Source organism: Pseudonaja textilis, chromosome Z, assembly GCF_049901715.1.
Source record: "Pseudonaja textilis isolate UNSWEBS1 chromosome Z, rPseTex1.2, whole genome shotgun sequence".
In the NCBI taxonomy this organism is placed as follows: Eukaryota; Metazoa; Chordata; class Lepidosauria; order Squamata; family Elapidae; genus Pseudonaja; species Pseudonaja textilis.
The window spans coordinates 28,676,926-28,701,888 of NC_142008.1; the positions used below are offsets into that span (position 1 = coordinate 28,676,926).

Genomic DNA, 24,963 nt, shown 5'->3' on the forward strand with positions numbered 1-24,963 from the left:
CAAAAATCACCATTGGTCAGCTGCAGAAGGCCATCTTACTGGGTTCTGCTCGCATAATTCGCCGATACATCATGCAGTCGTAAACACTTAGGAAGTGTTTGACTAGTGATTTGTGATATGAAATTCGGCATAGTTATCTTGTTTACTCTGTACACTGTCATTTTTGTGTCAATAATAATAATGATAATAATAATAATAATAATAATAATAATAATAATAATAATAATAATAATAATATCTAGGATGCTGGCAGCAACCCTAAGTATCAACCATCAGAGCCAGTCAATCACATTTGGGATACATTTTTAAATGTTCAGTTGACTGAGTTTCATGTTTAATGAATAAAAGAAGTAATACTACTACTACTACTAATAAACTTCACCAAGTACTTTTGAAGAATTCGCAAGATTTTAAAGTCCAAATTGAGTGGTGGAAACATCATAAAAGCAATAAATATCTGGGCTAGACCTATGATTCAATACTCTGCAGAAATAATTGACTGGATCCAGATGGAGCTAGACAATATGGACAGAAAAACAAGGAGGCTTATGACTATGAATGATGCTTTTCATCCTAAAAGTGATGTTGATCCATTATAACTACTGAGAGTAGAGGGTGGTTGAGGTCTCCTACAAATAAAGCAGACTGTAGAAGAAGAAAGACATGGCTTGAATGACTACATCCAGAAAAGTGAAGAATCAATGATTAAGGAAGTACATAAAGGAGGCCTTTTGAGCACAACCAAGTCAAAAGCTGAATACAAAAAAGAAGTAATTGAGAAGCAAATTGGAAATTGGAAAAGCAAAGCTATGCATGGCCAATAACTGAAAAGTATTGAAGGCAAAGCTGACCAAAAGCTTACTTGGAATTGGCTAAAATCAGGAATACTGAAAAAAGAAACTGAAGACTTTATTTTGGCTGCTCAAAAACAAGCCTTAGCCACAAATTGCATGAAGGCAAAGATTCAGCATGTCACCACCAACAGCAAATGCCGCCTCTGTAATGAGAAAGATGAAACAGTTGACGATTTAATCAGTGGATGCAGCAAAATTTCACAAACAGACTATTTAGAATGCCATAACTGAGTTGCTAAAATCATTCACTGGAAACTATGCCAAAAGTTTGGATTTGAGTATAATAACTACTGGGAATATCAAGTTGAGAAGGTTCTGGAGAATGAAAAAGTCAATATCTTGTGGGACTTTAGAATTCAGACGGATAGCATTTGGCCCATAACATGCCTGACATAACAATAGTTGAGAAGAAAAGGGTTTGGTTCATTGACTTGCAATACTTGGTGATGCATGAACTGTAGACACATAGCAAGAAAAAAATCACAAAGTATCAGGACTTACAAATTGAGGATGAGCAACTTTGGAAAAAGAAATCATGTGTTATCCCAATTGTAATTGGAGTCCTTGGAACAATACCTAAAGGGCTGCCTCGCTATTTGGAAATCCTGAATTTATCAGACTTGAATACCCTAATTCAGGGGTGGGATTCTACCAGTTCAACCTATTCACTAGAACTGGTTGTTAACATTCTAAGCAGTTCGGAGAACCAGTTGTTAGAAGAAATGACTGGCCTAATCCTGTAAGGAAGGCAGGAAGGAAACATTCTGGTGTTGCTTACAGAAACTGCCTTTCTGTTAACCCTTATTACATTCTTGGCAGGACTAGACTTCCTGTCTCTGGAACGTCTCTGGAGTTTTTTTTCCCCTCCTTTGCTGGTACTTTGCTTGTGTGAAGTGACCATTCAAAATTACAATGGCACTGAAAAAAGTGACTTATGACCATTTTTCACACTTACGACTTTTGCAGCATCCCCACAGTCATGAGAGGCCTGGTGAAGAGATGCATGCCTCAATGTTAGTGATATTGAGTTGGCCACACCCAGCCAATAATATGACCACCAAGCCATGTCCATCCAGTCACATGACCACCAAGCCACGCCTACCAACTAAGCCACGTCCACAGAACCAATTGTTAAAAACTTTGAATCCCACCCCTGCCTTGATTCTACAAAAAATCACCCTACTTGGAACAGCTTATATTCTCCGATGCTACCTGAACAGTTCCTAGGTCTGTGGTCAAGCTGTTGAGCTACCAATCAACTCAAGCTGTTGAGCTACCAACCAGCCGCAAAGACTCTGAATCTCACCAGATTAACCACCACCAGCACCACCACCACAATAATAATAATAACTACTACTACTACTACTACTACTACAACAACAACTACAAATAGAAATAGAATGGCTGTGGCAAAGGCAAGCAAGGGTAGTACCAATATTAATTGGCACTTTGGGTCCAGTCCCAAAACAACTGAAACACCACTTGAACATCATTGACGTTGACAAATTCGCCATCAATCAATTGCAGAATGTGGCTTGTCTTGGAACAGCTTCCATACTGTGAAAATATATGTAATGTCAACATCCAGATATGCCAATCCCAGTACCTTAGTAAGGAGTTAATAGGTAGACAAAAATGCCAACCCAGGCTGAACATCTGCTTGACTGTGTGATGATTAACTATCAACATCATTATCTCCCAGTGAGGCATTACCTTGATGTGGTTGTGGAGCTTGTGTGCTCTGTGGAAGATGAGAGCCATGCCAGAGGTTCCACCATACTGGACAAGTCTCATCAGAGGAGTCAGACAAAGAGTGCCTCTCTTATAAAAAAATATGATGAGATGTAAATTTTGGAAAACCATACCAGCTCAGATGTCACCCGGGTTAACAAGGTCCACGTTGGAATTCCTGAATATCAAGTGAAAAATGGACTCAGGACTGTTGGCTAAGCAACCAGGGCTAGCAGTGGCAGAACCACTAGAAGAAAAGGTGTTTACCCGTCCGTCACAAATATACAGTGATTGAAAACAAAGAAATAGTGATCTGTTATTACAGAACAAGCCCAACAAGGATATTTGAAAAGAATGCACCAGTTCTGGAAAGAACAACATCCAGAATCAGAAATAACAGAACAGAGGCTAGCAGATCAATATCAATTTACAATAAAGTATTCACAGAAGCAGAATTGGAAAGACCGCAAAGGTTCGCCTATGGCAGAGAAATCAAAGCCTTGCCAGAAGTAATTCAGAATGTAGAGGCAAACCAAGAAAAGTTGGTAGTAGAAGAATTCAACAGAGATTGTTTTCATTTAGAAATCAGGCACCCACTCCTCTGCCACAGGAAGAACAAACCCCTGTAATGAAAGAAGTAAAAGAACTGAAACAAAGAATAACTGAGCATCTAGAAGAGCACAAAAACTCAGAATAAGTCTGCCTGCATTGAAGTTTGTTAAAAACAAACAGCTAGCACAAACATTAAAAGATGCAAATATTGCAATATCAAGCATAACCACCAACTCGCTGCACGAAACAAGACAACTAATATACAGCACAGCTGCAGTTATAACTGAATATCTGGGATGCAAAATCAACGGAAAAGAAAAAAGAACTAAACTCTGCACCACAAAAATGGAAGATTAGATTGGAAAATAAGATTAGCAAGTTGAGATCAGATTCAAGCAAGCTAGAACAGGTTAAAGAAAAGAAGCTAAAGAAAAAGAAAACCAAAGAATACCTAATCAAGAAATATCACATAGAAACAAGGAAGATCAAGGAAGCACTGGAAATAATAAAGCAGCAATTAACAGCAATAGCCAAGAAGATTAGCAGATACGAAGTTCAAATTGCAAATTATAGGCAGAACCTCCAATTTCAATCCAATCAGAAATGTTTCTATCAATCCATCAATGGAGAAACTGCAGTGAACCAGTCATTACTTTGGATTATTTGGATCATCATGTTGATGATCCAAACTCTGTCAAGGACCTTGGAGTACTCATCTCAAATGATCTAAGTGCTAAAGCCCAATGTAACTACATAGCCAAAAAGGCATTAAGAGTTGTTAACCTAATCCTACGTAGCTTTTTCTCTGGTAATATCACACTACTAACTAGAGCATACAAAACATTTGCTAGATCAATACTTGAATACAGCTCATCAGTCTGGAACCCACATTATGTATCTGATATTAACACAGTTGAGAAAGTCCAGAAATATTTCACAAGAAGAGTTCTCCGCTCCTCTACTCATTGCAAAATATCTTATGCCACCAGACTTGAAATTCTAGACCTAGAAAATCTAGAACGACGCCACCTTCAGTCCGATCTAAGTATAGTATATAAAATCATACATTGCAATGTCCTACCTGTCAATGAATACTTCAGAAATAGAATCGCTGCTCAACACTATTCGTATATATAGCCAAGATATTGCAATGGAGTTTGGATTGGGCAAATGTTCCATACCCGCTATCAAACAAGAAAAAATAGTCAAAACTGAAGGAATCAAGATGCCCCATGAAAATACCATTAAGAATCTGGATGAAGATGATTACTACAAATACCTGGGTATCTTTCAAGCTGACAATATCAAGCACGCTGAAATCAAGAAAAAAATAGAGGTCAATACATCAAGAGAGTGAAAAAGATCTTAAAGTCCAAACTCAATGGAGGAAATGCCATCAAGGCAATCAACAGCTGGGCAGTTTCAGTCATTAGATACACAGCTGGAATAGTGAATTGAACTCAAACAGAATTAAAAGCAATGGATAGCAAGACTTCAAAGATAATGACAATGTATCATGGCCTTCATCCTTGCAGTGACATTGACAGACTTTATCTTCCAAGGCAAACAGGTGAGCATGGAATGTTGCAAGTATTAAGTTGTAAGGTATTATAAAACACTAAATACAAAAGCAAATAAGAAGACAGTGAGGAGGAGGGGAAAAGGAGAAAAAAAGGTGAGGAAGGATAGGGAAAGAAAAAGAAACATGGGCTTTCAATTCTCTCTGTTACAGTAGAATAAGGCATTAATAACAGGTCACAACTTTTTGTTTTACCATAGTAGAATGAACCAGTCATTTCTATAAAGATCTATCAGTTTAATCTGTAAAACCCAAAATCAAAGTTTCATTCTTTTCCACATCAAGCACGAACTTCAGAAGCAGTTTCCATGTGGAAGCGAAAGTACTTATATTCTTTTCTTTAAACAAAGTAGTCATTTTTGCCATTTCAGCCAATTCTAACCTAACCCTAATCCAAAACAACTACTTGTATAAAAAGAGAGGAAATCCCACACTCATTAACACTTATATGTTACCTAATCAGGTAATAAAAAGCCTGCAAGCAAACAACCAAACTAAGAGAGTATCAAGGACTCCACAGTTTGATCCTGAATTACATACCATATACATACCATATTTTTCCTATTGGCTCCCCACCATTGCCAGATACTTCCAAGGCACAGAGGGAGAGACCTGTCTGCACAGCCTTCCTAAAGCCTGAGAAGGAGGAGAGCCAATCTGCAATTACAGGGCAGGAGGGGGAAGATAAATACTCCTAGGTCCTTGACAGAATGAGAGTCTATGGGATTATTTCCTCCTAACTTGTATTTGTATTTGCCAATGTGTAGTACAGAGCATTTGTTATTTGCCAATTGCACGACCATTCTATGCCAGTTCTGATAAGAATGGGTAGGTGTAAGTGGGGAGAGACAGACCTTCAAAGAGCATGGCTTTATAGGTTTATAGGGTTTACAAGTCCTATGAATTGAACCTGGCAACTAATGCAGATTGTGGAGCAGAAGTGTAGCAAACGCCTGTAGGCCAGACAAGGAATAATGGATGAAAACTAAACAAGGAGAGATTTAACCTGGAAACAAGGATAAACTTTCTGACAGTGAGAACAATCAACCAATGGAACAGCTTGCCCTCAGAAGCTGTGGGAGCATCATCACTTGAGACTTTCAAGAAGAGATTGGACTGTCATTTGTCAGAAATGGTGTAAGGTCTCCCGCTTGGGCAGGGGGTTGGACTAGATGACCTACAAGATCCCTTTCAACTCTGATTATCTATAAGTGCTGTTAGAGTTGCTTACCCAATTGACAGCTCTGTTTTAAGATGCTCTTCTAGGGCAGCCTCATGTAGATTCTGGAAAGCCTGTCAAGAGTTTTTCTCTGCTCCATCTTTCACCAAGCAAAATAAAGTCAAGAATAATTTGGGTTTCTTTTTCACACTTTTGGCTTTCCCAGGAGTGAGTTATTTTTCTCCCCTTAATTATTTTTATTTGTTTTATTTATTTATTTATCTGATTTACACATAGCTGCCCATCTTACCAAAAGGGACACTGAGGTAAATTACAAAGCTAAAAATAAAGAAATAATAATAAGTGCTGTTAAAAATGGAACTTGGCCAATCAATATGGAAAGAAAAACAGACACACCAATTTTACTGTTTCTTGGATTTTCAATCTTACAATAATTTGATGAACAGTGACAAACCTCTATCTTCATTTTATGTTTATATAATTTGAAAATCTTCATTATTAAAGAAAACTTTTGTAATTAAACAAAACTTTTTGAAGAAATGTTGTACTCACAACACTCACAATGTTGTACCCACTCACTCTTTAACAGTAGTTCACCAAATATTGGTTTGATTGTTCATTTTTGAAAAGTGTTGATTATGCAGACTTTTATGGCTTGGGGGCAATAAATCCTATGGCAGTAAACATTTTCTCATGCTGCTTCTGCCTACTTTTTCCTTAAGAAACAATTTTTTGTTAAGCAAATTACAGTCATGTCTGAAATAATTTTAACTTATTTTAATTAAGCTTTTACTTTTAGAATTCTGAATATGTAATGAGCTCATAAAATATATTAAAAATAAAACAGGCAAATTAGTGATGGCTTTCATAGATGATCTTTTTCTGTGGCGAAAAGAAAGGAAGCTAGAATATAAATGATAGTTTGTTTTATGTAGTGAGGGTTTCACAACTTCACAACACAATTATCTTAGATTAACAAAAATTCTTGGTCTAAATTAATTCAAACCACAAACTAACCATAAGGCTGTTCACGCAATTTATTAGGCTAAATGTGTGGTTTGCTAATTCATGGTATTTTGTGAATATAACATGGGAGTAAAACAAAGTTTACAGCCTCACAAAAAAAGAGGAATAATTTGTTCCTTTTTAAACCAAGACAAATTGATAACTCAGTTTAAAAGTTTGCAAAGAAGTACCATTATGCAGAAGAGTGTGCTTACAGTGTTCCTATACAACAATGATCAAACTCATGGTTTGAATTTAGATGGCCAGATTAAATCTATGTTTGGAGGTGAAGTTTGCTCTCCTTCAGCTGTTACTTTGCAGATCATTCACAAGTGATGGAAAGGAACAGCAAAGTTGTTTCATTTCACACATTTCACTTTAGCCATATATATTGGCTAGAAAGTTGCAATGTATGTTGAAATATAAGTACAATTTGCTTGTTACATTTTCATTACACGTTTACTTTAGTAAAAAAACAACAACAAGTGGACATACTATATTAATAACTGAGGATGTTGCAATAGATGACCCGAATAAGCACAAGTCATATAGAGAATTTTTAAAATTCTAATAATTTCCGGCATTCAGACACACTGCCTATTAATATCAGGGAATTATATGCCTACATTACATATGTAATGTACTGGAAATATTGTATGTATTCAGAAACACTACGTGCCAAGAACTGGGGGCTTATATGTATGCACTGTATTTCATAGGTATATCCGATATAGTATATGCAATATTAGCGTTCAAAAATACTACGTGCCCATAGCGATGAAAATATATCTCAATAGCTGGGGATCTCAACCAGAGGGAGCCTCCATCTTACGTTTGCAGATGGGTTTTCCTTAGGTAGCGGGTGACAAGTCGCTGCGAGAGACTGGAGAAGTCCAGCACAGGGGACACCTCCAGGAACCCTTACGCGGTCTCTTACTGTTTTCAATTTATTTCTCAGCACCTCCGATCAAAGCCAACGCTTTGCAGTTAGCCTTGATTGCAAGAGCGCGCCGGTCTCCGCAGCAGCGTTCAGAATGAATGCACGTGCGTGGGACTGAATGAGGGGGCGGGGTATATCGTAGCCAGTAGGTACTAAAGAGGCCACGCTGTAGTGTCCGAGTGTTTCAGCTGTAGCCGTTCGTTTGTTCGTTCCCGCTAGCTTCGGCAAGGCCCATTGGTATCGCTGGGCTTTTGTAGCCTCGGCGGTAGCAGCAGGAGCAGCGTGGTTTCTGTGCCTTGCCTTCTCTCCCGCGGAGCAAACCATTGCAACGCGTTAGAAGGTTAAACATCTGTCAGGCGTTCTCGGCTCAAGTGGAGGAGAGTAGCCCGGACTCCTCGGAGGTTTGTCAGGGCGCCTTCCCGGAGCCACCTCCTGCCGGCCCATCTTCCTTGGCTGATCGAGCGGAGAGAACAGGCCAGTGCGGGAACTATCTCCCCTATCAGCAGTGTGTCTCTGCTGGTGTTGCGGAGTCGTGTCGGACAAAAAGCCGGGTAGGTGGCAGCGATCGTAACTGTGGTGCTGTGCGCGGGGGTGTTAGCGATGGTAATTAAAACGGGACGGCGGCTTGAGCCGCGGCAACAGCCCTAGAATAGAATAGAAGGCAAAAACGCCCACACTCCGGGTAGGGCGGCATGCAGCGAGCTAGGGTAATTTTTTTGACGCCCAAAGTGAGCGTAGGGTGCCTGCTGCGCGAACCGCTTTTGTTTCGGCACTCCGCACCCCCTTGCTCCCCCAAAAGCAGACGGGCTACGCGGTGACTCTAGAGCCGCGCCAGCTTGCTCTTTTCCCCCTGCGTGGTATCCTGCATTGCTTATCCAGAGGTACCGGTGCTCCATCCCCTGTTGCAAGGTGCCGCTCCGTTCGGCGTTTTCCGCCACGGGAGTTCAGCCTTTTACCTCACTTTCCTCACGCGGAAGGGGTGGGCAGAGCGCGAGAACCAAAGAAGAGAAAATGTGCATCCCCCCCCCTCTTATTGCCACATGGTTTCTAGCGAGCTCCTAATTCCCCACCCTTCGCCCCACGCAAGACTTCCTCCTTAGCGGTTTTCTTGCGCAAGCGGCGCCGAAAGAGCATGGTGATTTTTTTTTTTTCCCCGCTGCCTTGAGACCGAGCGGTATTCTCCGCCTCCTCCTCATTATTGCAGGCAGCCCTTCACCCTGTGGGTTTCTCTCTTCTTCCTTCTCTCTCTCTACCTGGCGTCCCTCCTTTTAAATAGCGGCCCTTCACGAACTGGAACGGAAGAAGGCCGTGCGGGAGCAGGGAACAAGCCTTGTTCCCAGAAGGTGGTTTAGGGACACGAGCAGCGGCAGCCACATCCAAACCTTGCCGGTGGAGCAAAACGCGGACTCGTTAATTCTGGATGCAATATGGGCACGAGTTCCAGCAGCTCTGAAAGGCTTCCCCATTTCTGAGGGAGCGCCAGGCAAGCCATGTATCTGTGCACCTTCTCTAGGGGGTGCTCGCAGATGTTGACGAAGTTGTAACCGCGGAGAAGGCAGAAACGGCACCAAGGAAAGATTTTGCTCTCTTTATTATTGGTCATGTGTTGATGCTGCGTTTAACTAAAGCTGGAAGCAAACAATCATTTCCTCCTTTTTGTCTATCCACCATGGCAAAGGCTGCCAACTGGTTCCCTGTTACCAGGGATGATTGTCAATGTTTGTGAAATGCAGCTGACCTAATATTGAGACCCAAGTTGAGAAATTGAGATTGTTCTGCTTCTCATTCTTAAAATTCTTCATGCCACTTCTGTGTACCTTTCCCAGTTCTTTGTCATGCTGACTAGACTAACAGGGGAACAGGCAAGTCCTTTCATACCAAATTATTTTTCTTTGCTGATTCTTGTATTTGATTCTTACTCAGATTTATTGAAGCCAGTGTTTAATTTGGGCATTTGCTAATGCATTGATTGGCATTCTAAAAACTGGTATTATTGCCTTAGTGTTGGTATTTCAAAGGATCCTGTCACTGATGAGTGTATTTCATCATTTCTGTAAGACAAAAATGAAGGTCTATGTGATTATGTGTCACCACTTGGTGAAACTGTAGTACAGGAATATTGCAGCAAAATACATTGTATATGGTGTTCAGTGAACTTGGTTATTTTTCCCCCAGACATTTCATTATCAAACTAGGTAACATTAGTGCTAGGAAGGAATGGGGTTTGTTCTTATTTTTGTATTATAGTGCTTTGCCCTGTCAGTGGGCAGGAGTGTTCTTGGTGGTTTATTGTTTAGTTTTGTTACTTAATAGTAGCTTGTTTGAATTGGTTTCTTGATTTAATCAGAATAGAGGTAGAAGGGACCTGGGACGTTTTCCAGTCCAACCTGCTGCTAAAGCTATACTATTTCAGACAAGTAACTGTCCAATCTTTTCTTTAAAACTTCCAGTGATGAAGCACTCATGACTTCTGGTTTTTACGAAGAGATTTATTTAGGATCAATAAGTAAATTATAATAAATAAGTAAACAAGTACCATATTGGTTGTTGATGTCTAATGTGGATTGTTGGTCTAATGTTAATCTTGGTGTTAATCTCTCCTCATATGAATGTTAATTGCTACTGAGCAGGCGTTCTGGTCTCTGCTTCCTTTTTTTCCTTTTTTATTGCCTCTTTTGAGTGGTGTATAGATGTTTATATCTATGTGCCTCTTGATGGTCAGGTTATCTGAGTTCAGGCTTCCAGGAATTCTCTGGCGTTCTTTGGACTTGGCTAATTGAAACTATGGTTGAATCTGTCCATGTGTTTTGAAATATTTAGCATTTCTTCTGACTGCTATTTGGTGTCCATGGATGGGCTCTGCTAATCTTCTCCCTGTTTGTCTCTTATAGTGGCTGTTAACAATCCTTACATTGTACATTCTATGTTTTTTTCTTCCTCTGGGCCTCCTGAGACTTTTGGTTTACTTAAGATGTTTTGGAGGGCTTTAGTTGGTTTGTGATGCCATGTGGTTATAATGGTTTATTGATGGTTTCTGAAATATTTCTGATGAATGGCCAAATTTTCTTTTAACAGCTTCTGTTGGTTGAGCTATGGTAGCTTAAGCAGTCAGGCACTTTTGATAAAATTGTATGGATATCTGTTTTGTTGGAAGATGTTGTGTATACACACACACACACACACACACACACACACACGTGTTTCCCTTTTCCAATGTTCAGGGTTTCTGCAGTACATTTGTCTCCTTCAAGTAGTATTTTTACACAACTTCTCTTGTAGAAGTTTGGATTGTTATCTTGGTAGTGGAGCGCTTGGTGTGTATAGGTGGTGGTTATTTGATACATTTGTACTTCTAATTTGCCTTCACTGGCTAGGCTGATGAGAATATCTAGGAAGGAGAGCGTGTTTTTTTCCCAGCCTCTTCGTCTGTGAATTTTCTTTTAAAGATGTTGATAATCTTGCGTGTTTTCTCTAGTTATTATGACTAAGATGTTTATTTGACTTACAACAGTTTGTTTAGTGACTATTCAATGTTACAAAGGGACTGAAAAAAAGTTATTTATGGCTGTTTTTCACACTTACAACATTGCAGGATCCCCACAGTCATGGAACTAAAATGCAGACGCTTGGCCCTGACATATAGTTATGATGGCTATAATGTTTGGGGGCAGTGATGTGATTACCTTTAGCTATTTCTGGCAAGCAAAATCAACGTGGAACTTAAATTCATTCTGCAGTGATTCACTTGGCAACTCTGGCAAGAGCAGTCATGAAATGGAGCAAAATTCACTTAACTTAGCAACAGAAATTTTGGGCTCAATGGTCATAGATTACTTGTATGTGAGATGGTCGTTAAATGAATCACTGCAGTTAAGTTAGTAAATTAAGTGAATCTGGCTTCCCCATTGACTTTGCTTATCAGAAGGTCACAAAAGGGGAATCTCACATGACTTGGGACGCATCAACAGTCATAAGTATATAAACAGTCCTAATAATATTACAAGATCGAATCTGGGTTGGTCACTGGGACTAGAGAATGACTCCTCCAACCATTCTGGCTTATCCTGGAGCCCTTCTTCAGGGAGCTTCTCTCTACTGGAATATGTGCTTTGGGCAATTCTGTGAGTCATGTTTATGTGCTGCCTTCCAATTGGCTGATTGGTGTATTGAGGGTTGGGTATTGGCTGTTGTTTCCTTGTGTTGCCAACCTCTCAGATTCTAAGTACTTGATTAGCTGGTGGTAAATCAGCACTCCTGTTAACTGACAAGGGGCATATTTCCCAGGCTTCAGTCATTTCCCTGGCTATCTTTGTACCTGTACGGCCATTGATCTTAATAGCTGCAAAATTAAATGTGTGTCCTTCCTTCCTTCATTCAATGTGAGTCTTCCAAAGAGTCTACCTGACCCCATCTGAATGCTCGTTTATGCTCTTGCAATCTGGTGGTTAGCTTCCTCTCAGTTTGTCCTACATAATCCCAGGAACAATCCATGAAGGAGATCCGGTATGTTGCATTGGAAGTATCTGTCACCTCCCAGTGATGCATAATTCATCAATGCATAATTCATCCTTTCATGGCAGCCTCTGGGAGGCATGGGATGCCCACTTCAGATGTCAGAAACTGTGTTCTAGCATTTCCAAAATGTTTTAGGCATGGCACAGTGTGCTATATAATTGGTCTTTCTCTCTCTCTCCTTTGCATTTTGCGCAGGCATCTTGTAATAAATCCTTGTGGTTGAATTGTTCATGTAGGCACTTCTCTCCAGTTGTTTAGCTCGCTGGGTACTACAGTGGGTTCTGAGCACTGTCAGAATATGGCAAGGTGAGAAAAATAGCTAGGGAAATGATTCAAGGCTGGGAAATGGGCCCCTTGTCAGTTAACAGCAATGCTAATCACCACCAGCTAATCAAGGACTTAGGAGGAATTGGCCTTGCAGCTCAAGGAAGCAACTCCTCCAACCATACTAATTAGCCAACACCACATAAATATGACTCACAAAATAGTCAAAGCACATATTCCAGTAGAGAGAGGTTCCCTAAAGATGGGCTCCAGCATGAGTCCAAAAGCTTGGAAAATTCCAATGACTGATCCAAATTCCATCTTGCATCGTTATCCTCGGACAAATATATTTGCCTTCATTCATAAATCACTTTTTTCAATGTTGTAACATCAAATTGTCACTAAACAAACGTATACGTTGTACTGGAGCCATACATTAGTTCTATAAGTGGGAATGCTGTAGATTTCAGGTGTTCCATTATTGGGGTGAGGCAACAATTCCTGATTCTGGGTAATGCGGTCTTGGTGTGTTATGTAGGGTGTATTGTGTTCTAGTGTTATCTTCTCTTTTTTTTTCTAGTTCTGGAAATACAGATGTGAAGAATGCTGTGAAATGAAATATGACCATAATTCCATCTTTGTCTATGGTTGGATCTTTGATCGGTTGGAGATACTGTATTGGAGAGTTGATGGAGTATATATTTCCCTTTGTGAAGCATCCAAGCTTATTTGTTAATTCTTTAAGAGTGTTGTAGATTGTGGTTACTGGTAATGATACAATTAGCCAAAGAGGTATGCCTTTGGGGCGTCCATAAAAGCACGTGTTCACTGTTTTTCATCCATCATGTTTGTTCTTTAATGATCACTGTTTTTCATCCAGCATTATTGTTCTTTAGTGATTTTGCTTTTCTTGGTAAGGTCACTGAGTTACCTTGATCTGGTTGTCTAGTTTCTGTGTTGAATTGGTGTTTACTAGGGTGTAAGTTTCTTTGTCTTCCAATAATTCCTTGGCTTTTTATATGTGTTGGAATTTGTCCATAATAACTATGGTTTGGCCTTTGTTAGTAGGATGATAACAGATTGGTCCTTCTTTATATTTTTGAATGCGGCTTGTCCTCTGCTTTGAATTTTTTTTTTTCAATCTCCTTTTGATCTGTAGTATGATAGTTTTATGCTTTAATGAGTTTCTGTGGAAAATTCTGTGGTTCTAAATGCTTCTTCTAGGACTGGAAAAAATTCTAGATGATTAGTATCATCTGTGTTGAACTTGGGGCCTTTCTGTAGAAAACTGTGTTCTGCAGTAGATCGTAAGCAGCTAACATGTTGACCACATATTCAGGTTCCATTGCTTCTTTGGTTCTGGGATTTAGTTTTAATCGTTTGGTTTGTAGCTCAGTTTTCCTTTTTCTGGCATGTCTCTGGGAACTGTTCGCAATAGTTATTGTTAGTCTTTCAGTGTGTTCTGGTGCTGGTGGTACATTGTACTTTCTCCCTGAGATTTTCCATAGTTTAGATTTTCTGACATTTATTCAATCTGAGGTGGATATCAGTGAACATGAGCTGTATAATGTTTCATGCAGTTTCTTTGGTTTTTTTCCATCCAGTTGTGCATTTTATTGGACGTTTATATCTGAAAGTGGTGAGTAGGGCATGCTATCATAGGCATCGACACAGAAAAAATAGTCGTTCCATAGTGGAAGTGTGCCTGAATGCAAATTTCTCTCATTTGCATGCTGTCTGAAGTGTTTGAGGTCCATATGTAGTAGTGATAGAAGAAAATATTTGTAGTTGAACTCTCTCTCTCTCTCTCTCTCTCTCTCTCTGATTATGCTATTTATATAATACAAAATAACAAGATGCTATATAAAATAGGGAAACAGTACATGTGATAAAATATGTAACATAAATATAAATGAACTCATAGTACCAACATACATGAACTTGTAATCGTTGGATTTTTCTCAGACTTATTCCATGGTGTTATAAGATATGGTAATAGACCTATTCACAGGATATCAAATGACTAACAGAAAAGAAGATGATTTTAAACTTAATCTTCCATAGAATCTCTATTCCTTAATCTCAAGTATGGGACATAAGTGAGAGAAATACACCTAAATTGTTTTGGTCTTAATTTGAATGTTCAAGCTCGATCAATGGAGTTCAAAAGAAACTGAACCTTGACTTAATCTTGTTTTAAAATAAGCCCTGAATGTATAATATTTATCACTGTCATTAAAGCTTAAAAAGTATCTATTTTCTTTGAATTTTACCTTTCCTCCAAGAACCTAATTATCAGTGGGATATTCAGAATGAATATCTGTCAAGCTGAAGTGGGATTACTTCATAAGGTACAGCAGTTGTAATGTTTCACTTTATTGCCAAGATTGTTACAAAATAAATATATAAACCACATAAACGGAAGCTGCAAACCCAAGTACAAGTCAAAATCCTATTTTTTGTATTGCAGGTTACACCAACTTTTTCTTTGAAACATCACCTGCCATCTCCCATCTGGTTCCAATCCCCCGCCCCCCATTACTACAATCCATATCTGGAAGATTATCTGCTACCTAAGAGTATGAGTCGGACAGGATCTCTTTTCTATTAAATGCATCCTCAATTCTAACCAGACCTAGTTAGGTAGCTGTTTTATATGTTGGTGCAACTTTCTGAAGTTAGTGTAACTTTCTGAAATTCATAAACATGAAGCCAGTGGGTTCAGGGGAAAAATCAACCAACCGAAGTGCCTCTCCTCACAGGAATACTTATAGAGCTCAGTTCCAAGCCCTGAGAAGCAACTTTGATGAAGAACAAGGAGCAGTAGGAGAAACTCAGCAAACCAGGGGAAGGCAATACGGCTCCAATGTCAACAGGATAAAAAATTTATTTATGCAAATGGGCTCAGAGCCTAGTGAGCATGCTGAGGAAACAACAAAAGTGAGAGGTAGAAGTAGTCTACTATCCCCTGAAGGACCGAACAAACCTATAGCAATTGTGGAGAAAGCAGATGGATCAGTTGTTCAGTTAGAAGCTTCTGTTTCAGAAAGGATTAGTAGATTTGCTGCTATGCACGATGAGTCTTCCAAACTTACTGAAATCAGGAAGGAGTTTAAAAGAAATGAAACACAGCCTTCCAAATACTGTTCCCCAAAGAAGGAGAAAACAGTCTCTGTTGATGAACAGCAAGCTGAATTGTGTATTTCTAAGTCAAGCAAAGAAACTGCCCAAGAAGCTGCAATGGACAGTTCTAGTTCAAAAACAGAGGCTGTTTTTCCAACTGTGACTGAACTTAGTGCAGTGTTTAAAGACATTGACTCACAAAAAGATGTAGTTGTTTCAGAAAAAAAAAGCAGTGAAGAGTTTACTGTAACTGGCCACTATCCTCTAAACCTGTCTGCAGTCAACAAAGATTTGTCTCCCACAGTTGGAAGTCTTGATAGCTTTAGTCCATTAAAAGAGACTAGTGCTTGGCCCTCAACACAGAATACTAGTTCAGGAACTCTTGAGAATTCTGTACAAACCCCTACTTTAGTTAATGAAAAGGCAGAAAGCACTTTGTCTGTTTTAAAAACAAGCGAAGCACAAATTAAAAGTGCCTCTTCTGGGCCCTCTGAAGCACTTGAACAAGGGATAGTAGTGGATAGTTGTGACAAACAGGATATGGATGAGACTAAGGCAGAAACAGAATCTAATGCATCCTCTTTGCAAAAAATGGTATTGGAGGGAGCTCAGAACTTAGAAACGCCAGGAAACCCTGTCCTTATCGAGGACAGTGCTTTCCATGTAGCTTCATTTTCAGTTGAAGATAGAAGTGAAAGGGAAATGCAAAAAGAACAAGAGGATGTTCGGAGCTCTCATGGATCTGGAGACACTGATAGCAAGGTCCACAAGATAGTATCAATATATAATTTTGATTGGGAGGCTGAAACTGAAGAGGATGACCAAGAAGATAGTGATGAAAACACCTTTATTATCCATGACCAAGAATCTTTTGAAATTAATGGATTATCAGAAGAAGAAGAAATCCCACCAACCAGAAAAATTAAATTTAGTACTGCTCCAATTAAGGTAGGTTTCACTAGCATTTCTCTTGTATATGCATGCATATTTCTTATTCCAAGTTGGTTGATTTGTCATGGTTATTGTTTTCTTAATGAATATTGATAATGGGAGATTTTGTCCAATTCCATTGAGTAATGGATAATTTGACTAGAAAGTGATTTAAATTAAACAAGTTCTGTGCTTTGATGCCCTTTGTTAAATGTTAATTTAGGAAACATTTAAGCCAATGTCATATAATGTTTACCTATTCTGCAATTTATTCAGGTTAAGTTTATGTCTGTTAAGCCAATTTCTCTATGTAAGTTTTTTTGTTATTAACCTAATAGGGAATGAGGAGGCTGAATTGTTAGGATAAAATATTAATATGTATAAGGAAAACCAACATTTAAAAGTGTAGAGAACTCAATTTAATCTATTGTGGGTGAAGTAATCACTTATCTATTAAGAAATAATTGAAACACATTTGACAAGATGGTTAAAAGGTTATGAGAGCTGATGAAAAAGATAAGCAGGTATAAAAGTAACTTACGACCAGTTTGCACATTAAGAACCATTGCCGCATCCCCATGGTCATATGATAAAAATTCAAGTGCTGGATAACTAGCATGTACTTATGACATTCGCACTGTCATGGTGTCAGGTGATCACCCTTTATAACTTTCCCAGGTGGCTTCCAACAAACAAACTCAATGGAAGAAGTTAAGTTCACTTGACTGCATGATTCACTTAATAACTACAGTGGTTCACTCATCTGTGGCAAAAAGGTCATAAAATGGGGCATAATTCTGTTTAGCAACAGAAATTTTACACTCGCAATTGTATGTTGAGGACTATGAGTAATTATTCAAAAAACTGCTAAACTATCATTTGAAAGAAAATTGATGTTAAATATTTTTAGAGTCTTAATTCCCTATATTTAACAACTGTATATATTGTAAAAATAGTTTGCAGTTCAGCCTAATATGATATTTAAAAAGATAAATATACAAGGGAAAGAAAACATGTGTAGAATACATTGTAGAATACATTGAAGAATACCACTGAAGAATAACAAATTTTATTTTTGCTTGGAATTGGTACTTATACCATATTTTCTTATTTCCCTTTCTAACTTGGACTCGCATTTGCTAGTTTACTTCTGAAATTATCAGGATGACACATTTATTTTTAATTTTAAAACATAAATCCCACAAAACTGGTTTTTGTCATTAAAACTATAACTCATTATTACTCAGGTATACCTTACTATTTAGATCAAGAGTTTTCAAATTTGTCAACTTTTAAGATATATGGACTTCAATTCCATATATCTGCCCAGCAAGCATGCTATACTACTAGAATCTTTGTTTTCAGTGCATCCGATAATTTAGAAATCTTAAGTTTGGAACCATTAATCAGGTGTCTAGATGCAAACTGATTTTATGATGGCTGAAATATTGACATCAACATTTATTATGCTTATACCCCTTCTCCATAAATATATAATAAATGATTTGCAATTTTTCTCAGGAACCACCTATATAAAACTGTCAGTCTACCCACTACACAAGAAACTCTGCATGTGTTTACTATGTACATGCGCTTCATTTTTGGGTTTGTTTATCTGGAGGCAAATAGTCCTTAGGATACATTCTTTATTGGAGGAATCTTCAAACTCGACAGCTTTAAGACTTGTGGACTTCAACTGCCAGAATTCCTCCTCCAGTCATGTTAGCTCAGGAATTCTGGAGTTGAAGTCCACAAATCTTAAACTTGCCTAGTTTGAAGACTCTTGCCTTATTGAATGAAGTTTTTGAAAATACGTTGCTTGGAGAGATGAGAACTAGAATAGATTTAAGTACTGGTGATCCTTATTCTCAGCCATTTGTTCCTTTACCATTTCAATTTACAATGGGTATAAATGATTTATGACAGATCTTCAATATTCCGGCTTTTGCTGCCTCCACAGACATATTTGCAATCCTGGCACTTAGCAACTAGCCTTGGTTTCTGACCATAGCAGTATCCTTCGGTCACTTGATCATTATTTGAGACCTCTGCTGGCTTTCCACAAGCAGAATTATTACTGGGAAAGTCATCAGGAAGATGCAGTTGTGTAGTCCTCCCTTAATGACCCACAAGTTATTCACTTAATGACCATAACTGGGGACTTTGTGCAAAGAATTCTTTATTGGCCAAGTGTGATTGGACACAAGGAATTTGTCTTGGTGCAAATGCCCTCTGTATACATAAAAGAAAAGATACATTCATCAAGAATCATAAGGTACAACACTTAATAATAGTCATAGGGTACAATAAGCAATCAAATCATACTTGGAAACAGTCCGTATAAATAGTAAGGATACAGGCGCCAAAGTTACAGTCTTACAATCGCAAGTGGGAGGGGATGGGTGATAAGGAATGATGAGAAGATTAATAGTAATAGTAGTGCAGACTTTGTAAATAGTTGGACAGTGTTGAGGGAATTATTTGTTTAGCAGAGTGATGGCGTTTGGGGAAAAACTGTTCTTGTGTCTAATTGTTCTGGTGTGTAACAATTATATAGTGTCATTTTGAGGGAAGGAGTTGAAACAGTTTATGTCTGGGATGTGAGGGGTCTATAAATATTTTCACAACCCTCTTTTTGATTCATGCAGTATACAGGTCCTCAATTGCAGGCAGGTTGGTAGTAATTGTTTTTTCTGCAGTCCTAATTATCCTCTGAAGTCTGTGTCTGTCCTGTTGGGTTTCAGAACCAAACCAGACAGTTCTAGAGGTGCAGATGACAGACTCAATAATTACTCTGTAGAACTGTATCAGCAGCTCCTTGGGCAGTTTGAGCTTTCTGAGTTGGCGCAGAAAGAACATTCTTTGTTGTGCTTTTTTTATGATGTTTTTGATGTTAGGTGTCCATTTTAGGTCATGTGATATAGTAGAACCTACAAATTTGAAGGAAATTTGAAGTGCTATTGCTAACCAACATGCTGTATGATGTTGCATTTTATAACTATATTACTTAGTAAAGGAAATTCCAGTTCCAATTTCCAGTCATTCAGCAAGCAACACCTATAGAGTTCGAAAAGGCTTTATGAGTATGTAATAAACATTTAATGCTTCAAGGATGTTGACTATTCATGAACTGATTGAATATTAAAACTGCATAGAAAGATTAAATATTGGGTAACCAATACAGCATTTGCAGTATCTCTTAGTTGAAGGATTGTATATTTGTATAGTTTGAGTGAGTTTGCTTTGAAGTTGAATGCTATAATTTAGCTGCAGGAGATAAAGTTATCTTTAGACTGGCAAAGATTGAGTGGAAGCAGCGTGTGTAAATAATACAGAGGAGGTTTAAAATATGAAAAGAGAACTTCATTGTCAGATGATATCTGGCACTGAAATCCCCATCTAAAATCACAGACTAGTGTTGGAAAAGTAAAACCAGTCTGATGTTTTAAAAAAGAAAATCCTCTTGTGTTTTCCAAGAATCATAACTCTGGGAGATTCACCTGTGAGGAGGAATACATGCATTAATCAAGTGTAAGTATCATTACATTAAAAGAGGCAGAATAAATATTTTATGGAAATAAGTTATTTAGGATATGAGTGAAGATAGCTAAACAATTACTACTGACCTCCCTTCCATCGAGGACCTGTATACTGTATGAGTCTAAAAGAGGGCTGTGAAAATATTTACAGACCTTCACATCCCAGACACAAACTGTTTCAACTCCTTCCCTCAAAACGACGCTATAGAGCAAGGGTCACCAACCTTTTGGACCTCAGGGACCACCAAACTCATTATTTTAAATCCTGCTGACCACTAATGTGAATTTTGACTGGCGTGGCTTGCTGACGTTGGTGGGAGGGAAAGGAGAAAGAGATATCTGATTTAACGTAGGAGGGCTAGTGATGTTCTCTCTCCCCCCCTCCCTCCCTCTCTCTTTCTCTCTCTGTCTCACACACAGAGAGATGCCTCACCCCCTCCCCACCCTTTCCAAGGCAGCCACATTCCAAGCCTGCTTTTGAATTCTCAGGCTTCATGAAAGGAAAGCAGCAAAAGCAGCAGAAGTCTTTCTTTCTCTCCCCCCAGACTCCATCAGAAATGAGTCTTTGCCGGTGCAGCCTCTTGGAGCAGGATGCCTTGCAGGATCCCAAAGACTCATTTCTGGAGGAGTTTGGGGGAGAGAAAGAAAGACTTTTGCTGCTTTCCTTGCATGCAGCCAAAAGCAGAAGAAGAAAGAAGTAGAAGAAGCAACCTTGTGGCCAGGCAAGTTCCCCCTCCACCCGTTCCCCTTTCTCCTCACTACCTCATGTTGTTCCTAATGTAAGCGATGCAAGCTTTGTGTTCCCATGGGCCATGTGGACAGCGCAGCCTTGTGTTCCCCTACAACCTGGATTAATTGCTATGGAGGGGTGCTCTGGGGTGACATTTCTCTGCAGACCACCAAAATTTTATCACGGGCCACCAGTGGGTTGTCTGATCACTGCTATAGAGCACTGCACACCAGAACAACTAGATACAAGGACAGTTCTTTCCCAAACACCACCACTCTGCTAAACAAAAAATTCCTTCAACACTGTCCAACTATTTACAAAGTCTGCATTACTATGACTATTAACCGTCTCATCACTCTTTATCAACCATCCCCTCCCACTTGTGACTGTATGACTGTAATTTTTTCACTTGTATCCTTATGATCTATATTGACTGTTTCCTAGTATGATTTGATTGCTTATTGTACCCTATGATTATTATTAAGTGTTGTACCTGATGATTCTTGACCCTTGATGAATGTATCTTTTCTTTTCTATATACTGAGAGTCTTTGCACCAAGACAAATTCCTTGTGTATCCAATTGCACTTGGCTAATAAAGAATTCTATTCTATTCTATATTCTATATTCTATATTCTATTCTATTCTATTCTATTCTATTCTATTCTATTCTATTCTATTCTATTCTATTCTATTCTACTCTACTCTACTCTACTCCTCAGCCTCCAGAGACTGAATGTACTTAAAAACAGTGAAATGATTTGGATTGAAAATGAGAGAAAGGAATGCTGAAAAAAGGTTTTTAAGGCTTTGTGTAAGGACAATAATATGTCACAATTGAATGCTATAAATGTTAGTATCCACTTAAAATAATTAAAAGGAAATTATAAATGGTGTGAGAATTCTGAAAAGCGATAAAGCTGCAAATGTAAATGGAGCAAAGTTAAATATGATTTGGAGAGGCTGCAGGGTTTGTTTTTAATGTGTGTTCAAAGGCTGCATCTGTGCCCAGAATTGGTATCAGGCTGTTATTTTCCCATATAAAGGGAAAATAGCAAAAGTACATGCAAAATCTACAGGATAGTTAGATTAAGTATGCCTGGGAATATCTTTGGCAGAATTCTGATTAAATGGGCATGAGAAGCGAAAATAAGTTGTTCAATGCAGCTTCATGCCATGAAGGAACTTAATCTATTTCTTTCCCTATTCAACAGTTCACTGTAAATATAGAAATGAATGAGAAACAGCTTAAAAAGTATTTGAGAAAGTGAATATATAGTTTCTTTTCAACCTTGTTCATTAATACTGAAAAATTATTTGGTGATATGAAAAATATACATCTATTTCCCTACATCCCTTGCTCTGTCTTTTAAATTGTTTAATGACATTTAATATTTTATTTTTATTTAGAATAGAATAGAATAGAATAGAATAGAATAGAATAGAATAGAATAGAATAGAATACTTTATTGGCCAAGTGTGATTGGACACATAAGGAATTTGTCTTGGTGTAAATACTCTTAGTATACATAAAGAAAAGGTACATTCATTAAGAATCAAGAATCATAACGTACAACACTTAATGATTGTCATAGGATACAATCAACAATCAAATCATACTAGGAAACAGTCAAGTGGGAGGGGATGGGTGATAAGGAGTTGTGAGAAGATTAACAGTAATAGTAGTGTACACTTTGTAAATAGTTGAACAGTATTGAGGGAATTATTTGTTTAGCAGAGTGATGGCTTTCGGGAAAAAACTGTTCTTGTGTCTAGTGCAGTGCCCCATAGCGTTGTTTTGAGGGAAGGAGTTGAAACAGTTTATGTCCGGGATGTGAGGGGTCTGTAAATATTTTCACAGCCCTCTTTTTGAATCATGCAGTATACAGGTCCTCAGTTGAAGGCAGATGGGTAGTAATTGTTTTTTCTGCAGTCCAAATTATCCTCTGAAGTCTGTGTCTGTTCTGTTGGGTTGCAGAACCAAACCAGACCGTTATAGAGGTGCAGATGACAGACTCAATAATTACTCTGTAGAAGTGTATCAGTAGCTCCTTGGACAGTTTGAGCTTTCTGAGTTGGTGCAGAAAGAACATTCTTTGTTGTGCTTTTTTGATGACGTTTTTGATGTTAGGGAAAGGAAAAAGCTGTTTCTAGTAATCCATATGCAGCTATTGGTAGTCATGCTAAACTATTGTAAACTAATAGTAAGCCCAATGAAAGCTGTATTAAAAATATTCACAGCATTGTTTTGAAACACAGCACTGAGAAAATAGTTACTTTCCCCTTTTTTCTATGATCTGAGAAGTTGCAGAAATGTTCTCTTAGGGAAGTGATCTTCCAAATTCTTCTGAGCAACAAATTTAAGTATCTCTTTCCATGGATTGTCCTGGCCAGCAGTTGTTGGGAGTTGAACTTGCCATCATGGGGAGACAATCTCTGTTGCAATATAATTAAAATTGTAATTCTATATATCCATATAGTATGGATATCTTCTTGAACACAGTGGGACATTACTTCTGAGTAAATGGGCACATACTCCCATATGTTTCCAACATGAAGTTCCAATATGAGGTTCTATCCTAATTAAACAGCATGGCTCTATGAAAATTCAATTTGTTTTAGTTAAATCACTCTTTTGAATTAAATCCTGAAAACAAATCATCTAATTGAGCCAATATTTCAGATTGATTTGGGTGCCTCTTAATGAGTTTATTTTTACATGTGTGTAGCCACTTTTTCCTGAATGACCTATTTAAGCTGATTCCCATTATCTTATTATTCTGATTGAATTCACATTTTCATCAGATTTTGAGTAACTGGCACCTTTCCTGTAATTCAGTGTAGAGATTTAGTCTGAGGTACCTCTTGTTAGATTTAGCTTTCAATGTACAATGATTTTGCGTGGGCTATACCAACTATTGAAATATATTGAAAACATACTTGAAAATACTGTTTATTATTAGAGACACAATCTGCATAAATATGCATTAGCTCAAGAATGCCTAAATTATGGAAATGCATCATTTGAAATATTTAAATTTTGTGTTGGAACTTTTTCTCACATTCCTTTAAAGAATTATTTGTTTCTAAAATATCTTCAAATTACTAGATATATTTTAATTGTTAAAATACTTAAATGCATTATACATTCAGTTTCCAATGATTATTTCTAATCATTAATCGTTCAAATGAATGTCAGTCATTTCAGTTATACCAGTGAAGAAATATAGATAGTCCTTGATTAACAGCTATAACTTTGATCCTTTCGTTTCTCTGTTTATGGAAGATATATCTCTGAAATGATGATCCAGGGTTAGCACAGGTTATCTAGTCATATATAGAAACTGAGCCATGATGTTTTCCCCCCAACTATTTATCCATCAATCTAAGATGAAAATTTCTAGTTTTGGTTATATGTTAATCTTTAAAATTCTTTGAATTAGGGCATTTGAACCTCAAATCATCTAGCTTTTCTGCATATCCACAGGCATAATAAAATATCTCTTAATATTGTCCATATTTCCAACATAAATTTGATTATCGTTTACACATTTAATAATGATGTATTTTAGATACATTTTCTGGAGCCACATGTATTAATAATGATGTATTGTTGGTATTTAATAATTTTAATTTATAACATGTAAATTTCTCACTATTCCATTAATATGTCCAAAGTTCTTAACTCATTTTATCATACAGTCCTTTAATTACTCTTGTTCAGTTTCAAATTTTAATAACATATCTTTTAGCAATTATATGTTCATCATTTGTACAGGTACTTGACTTGCAACAGTTCATTTAGTAACCGTTCAAAGTTACAATGGTACTGAAAAAAGTGACTTAGAACTGTTTTCCACACTTACGACCACTGCAGCATCCCCCATAGTCACGTGATAAAAATTCAGACGCTTGGCAATTGACCCATATTTATAAGATGACTGCAGTGTCCCCGGGTCATGGGATCCCCTTTTGTGACCTTCTGACAAGGAGAGTCTATGGGAAAGCCTGATTCACTTAAC

At 38.0% G+C, this 24,963-nt stretch overlaps 1 protein-coding gene across 1 annotated transcript in view; it reads left to right on the top strand.

Moving 5' to 3' along the window:
• Window positions 1-8,090: 8,090 nt before the first annotated feature.
• The window catches only part of PPP1R9A (protein phosphatase 1 regulatory subunit 9A), a 110,851-nt gene continuing 93,978 nt past the window's right edge, over window positions 8,091-24,963 (top strand). The window contains exons 1-2 of the mRNA XM_087917954.1: window positions 8,091-8,392; window positions 15,091-16,691. Coding sequence (XP_087774080.1) covers window positions 15,327-16,691 — 1,365 coding nt within the window. The 5' untranslated portion in view covers window positions 8,091-8,392; window positions 15,091-15,326. The remainder of the gene's footprint in view (window positions 8,393-15,090; window positions 16,692-24,963) is intronic.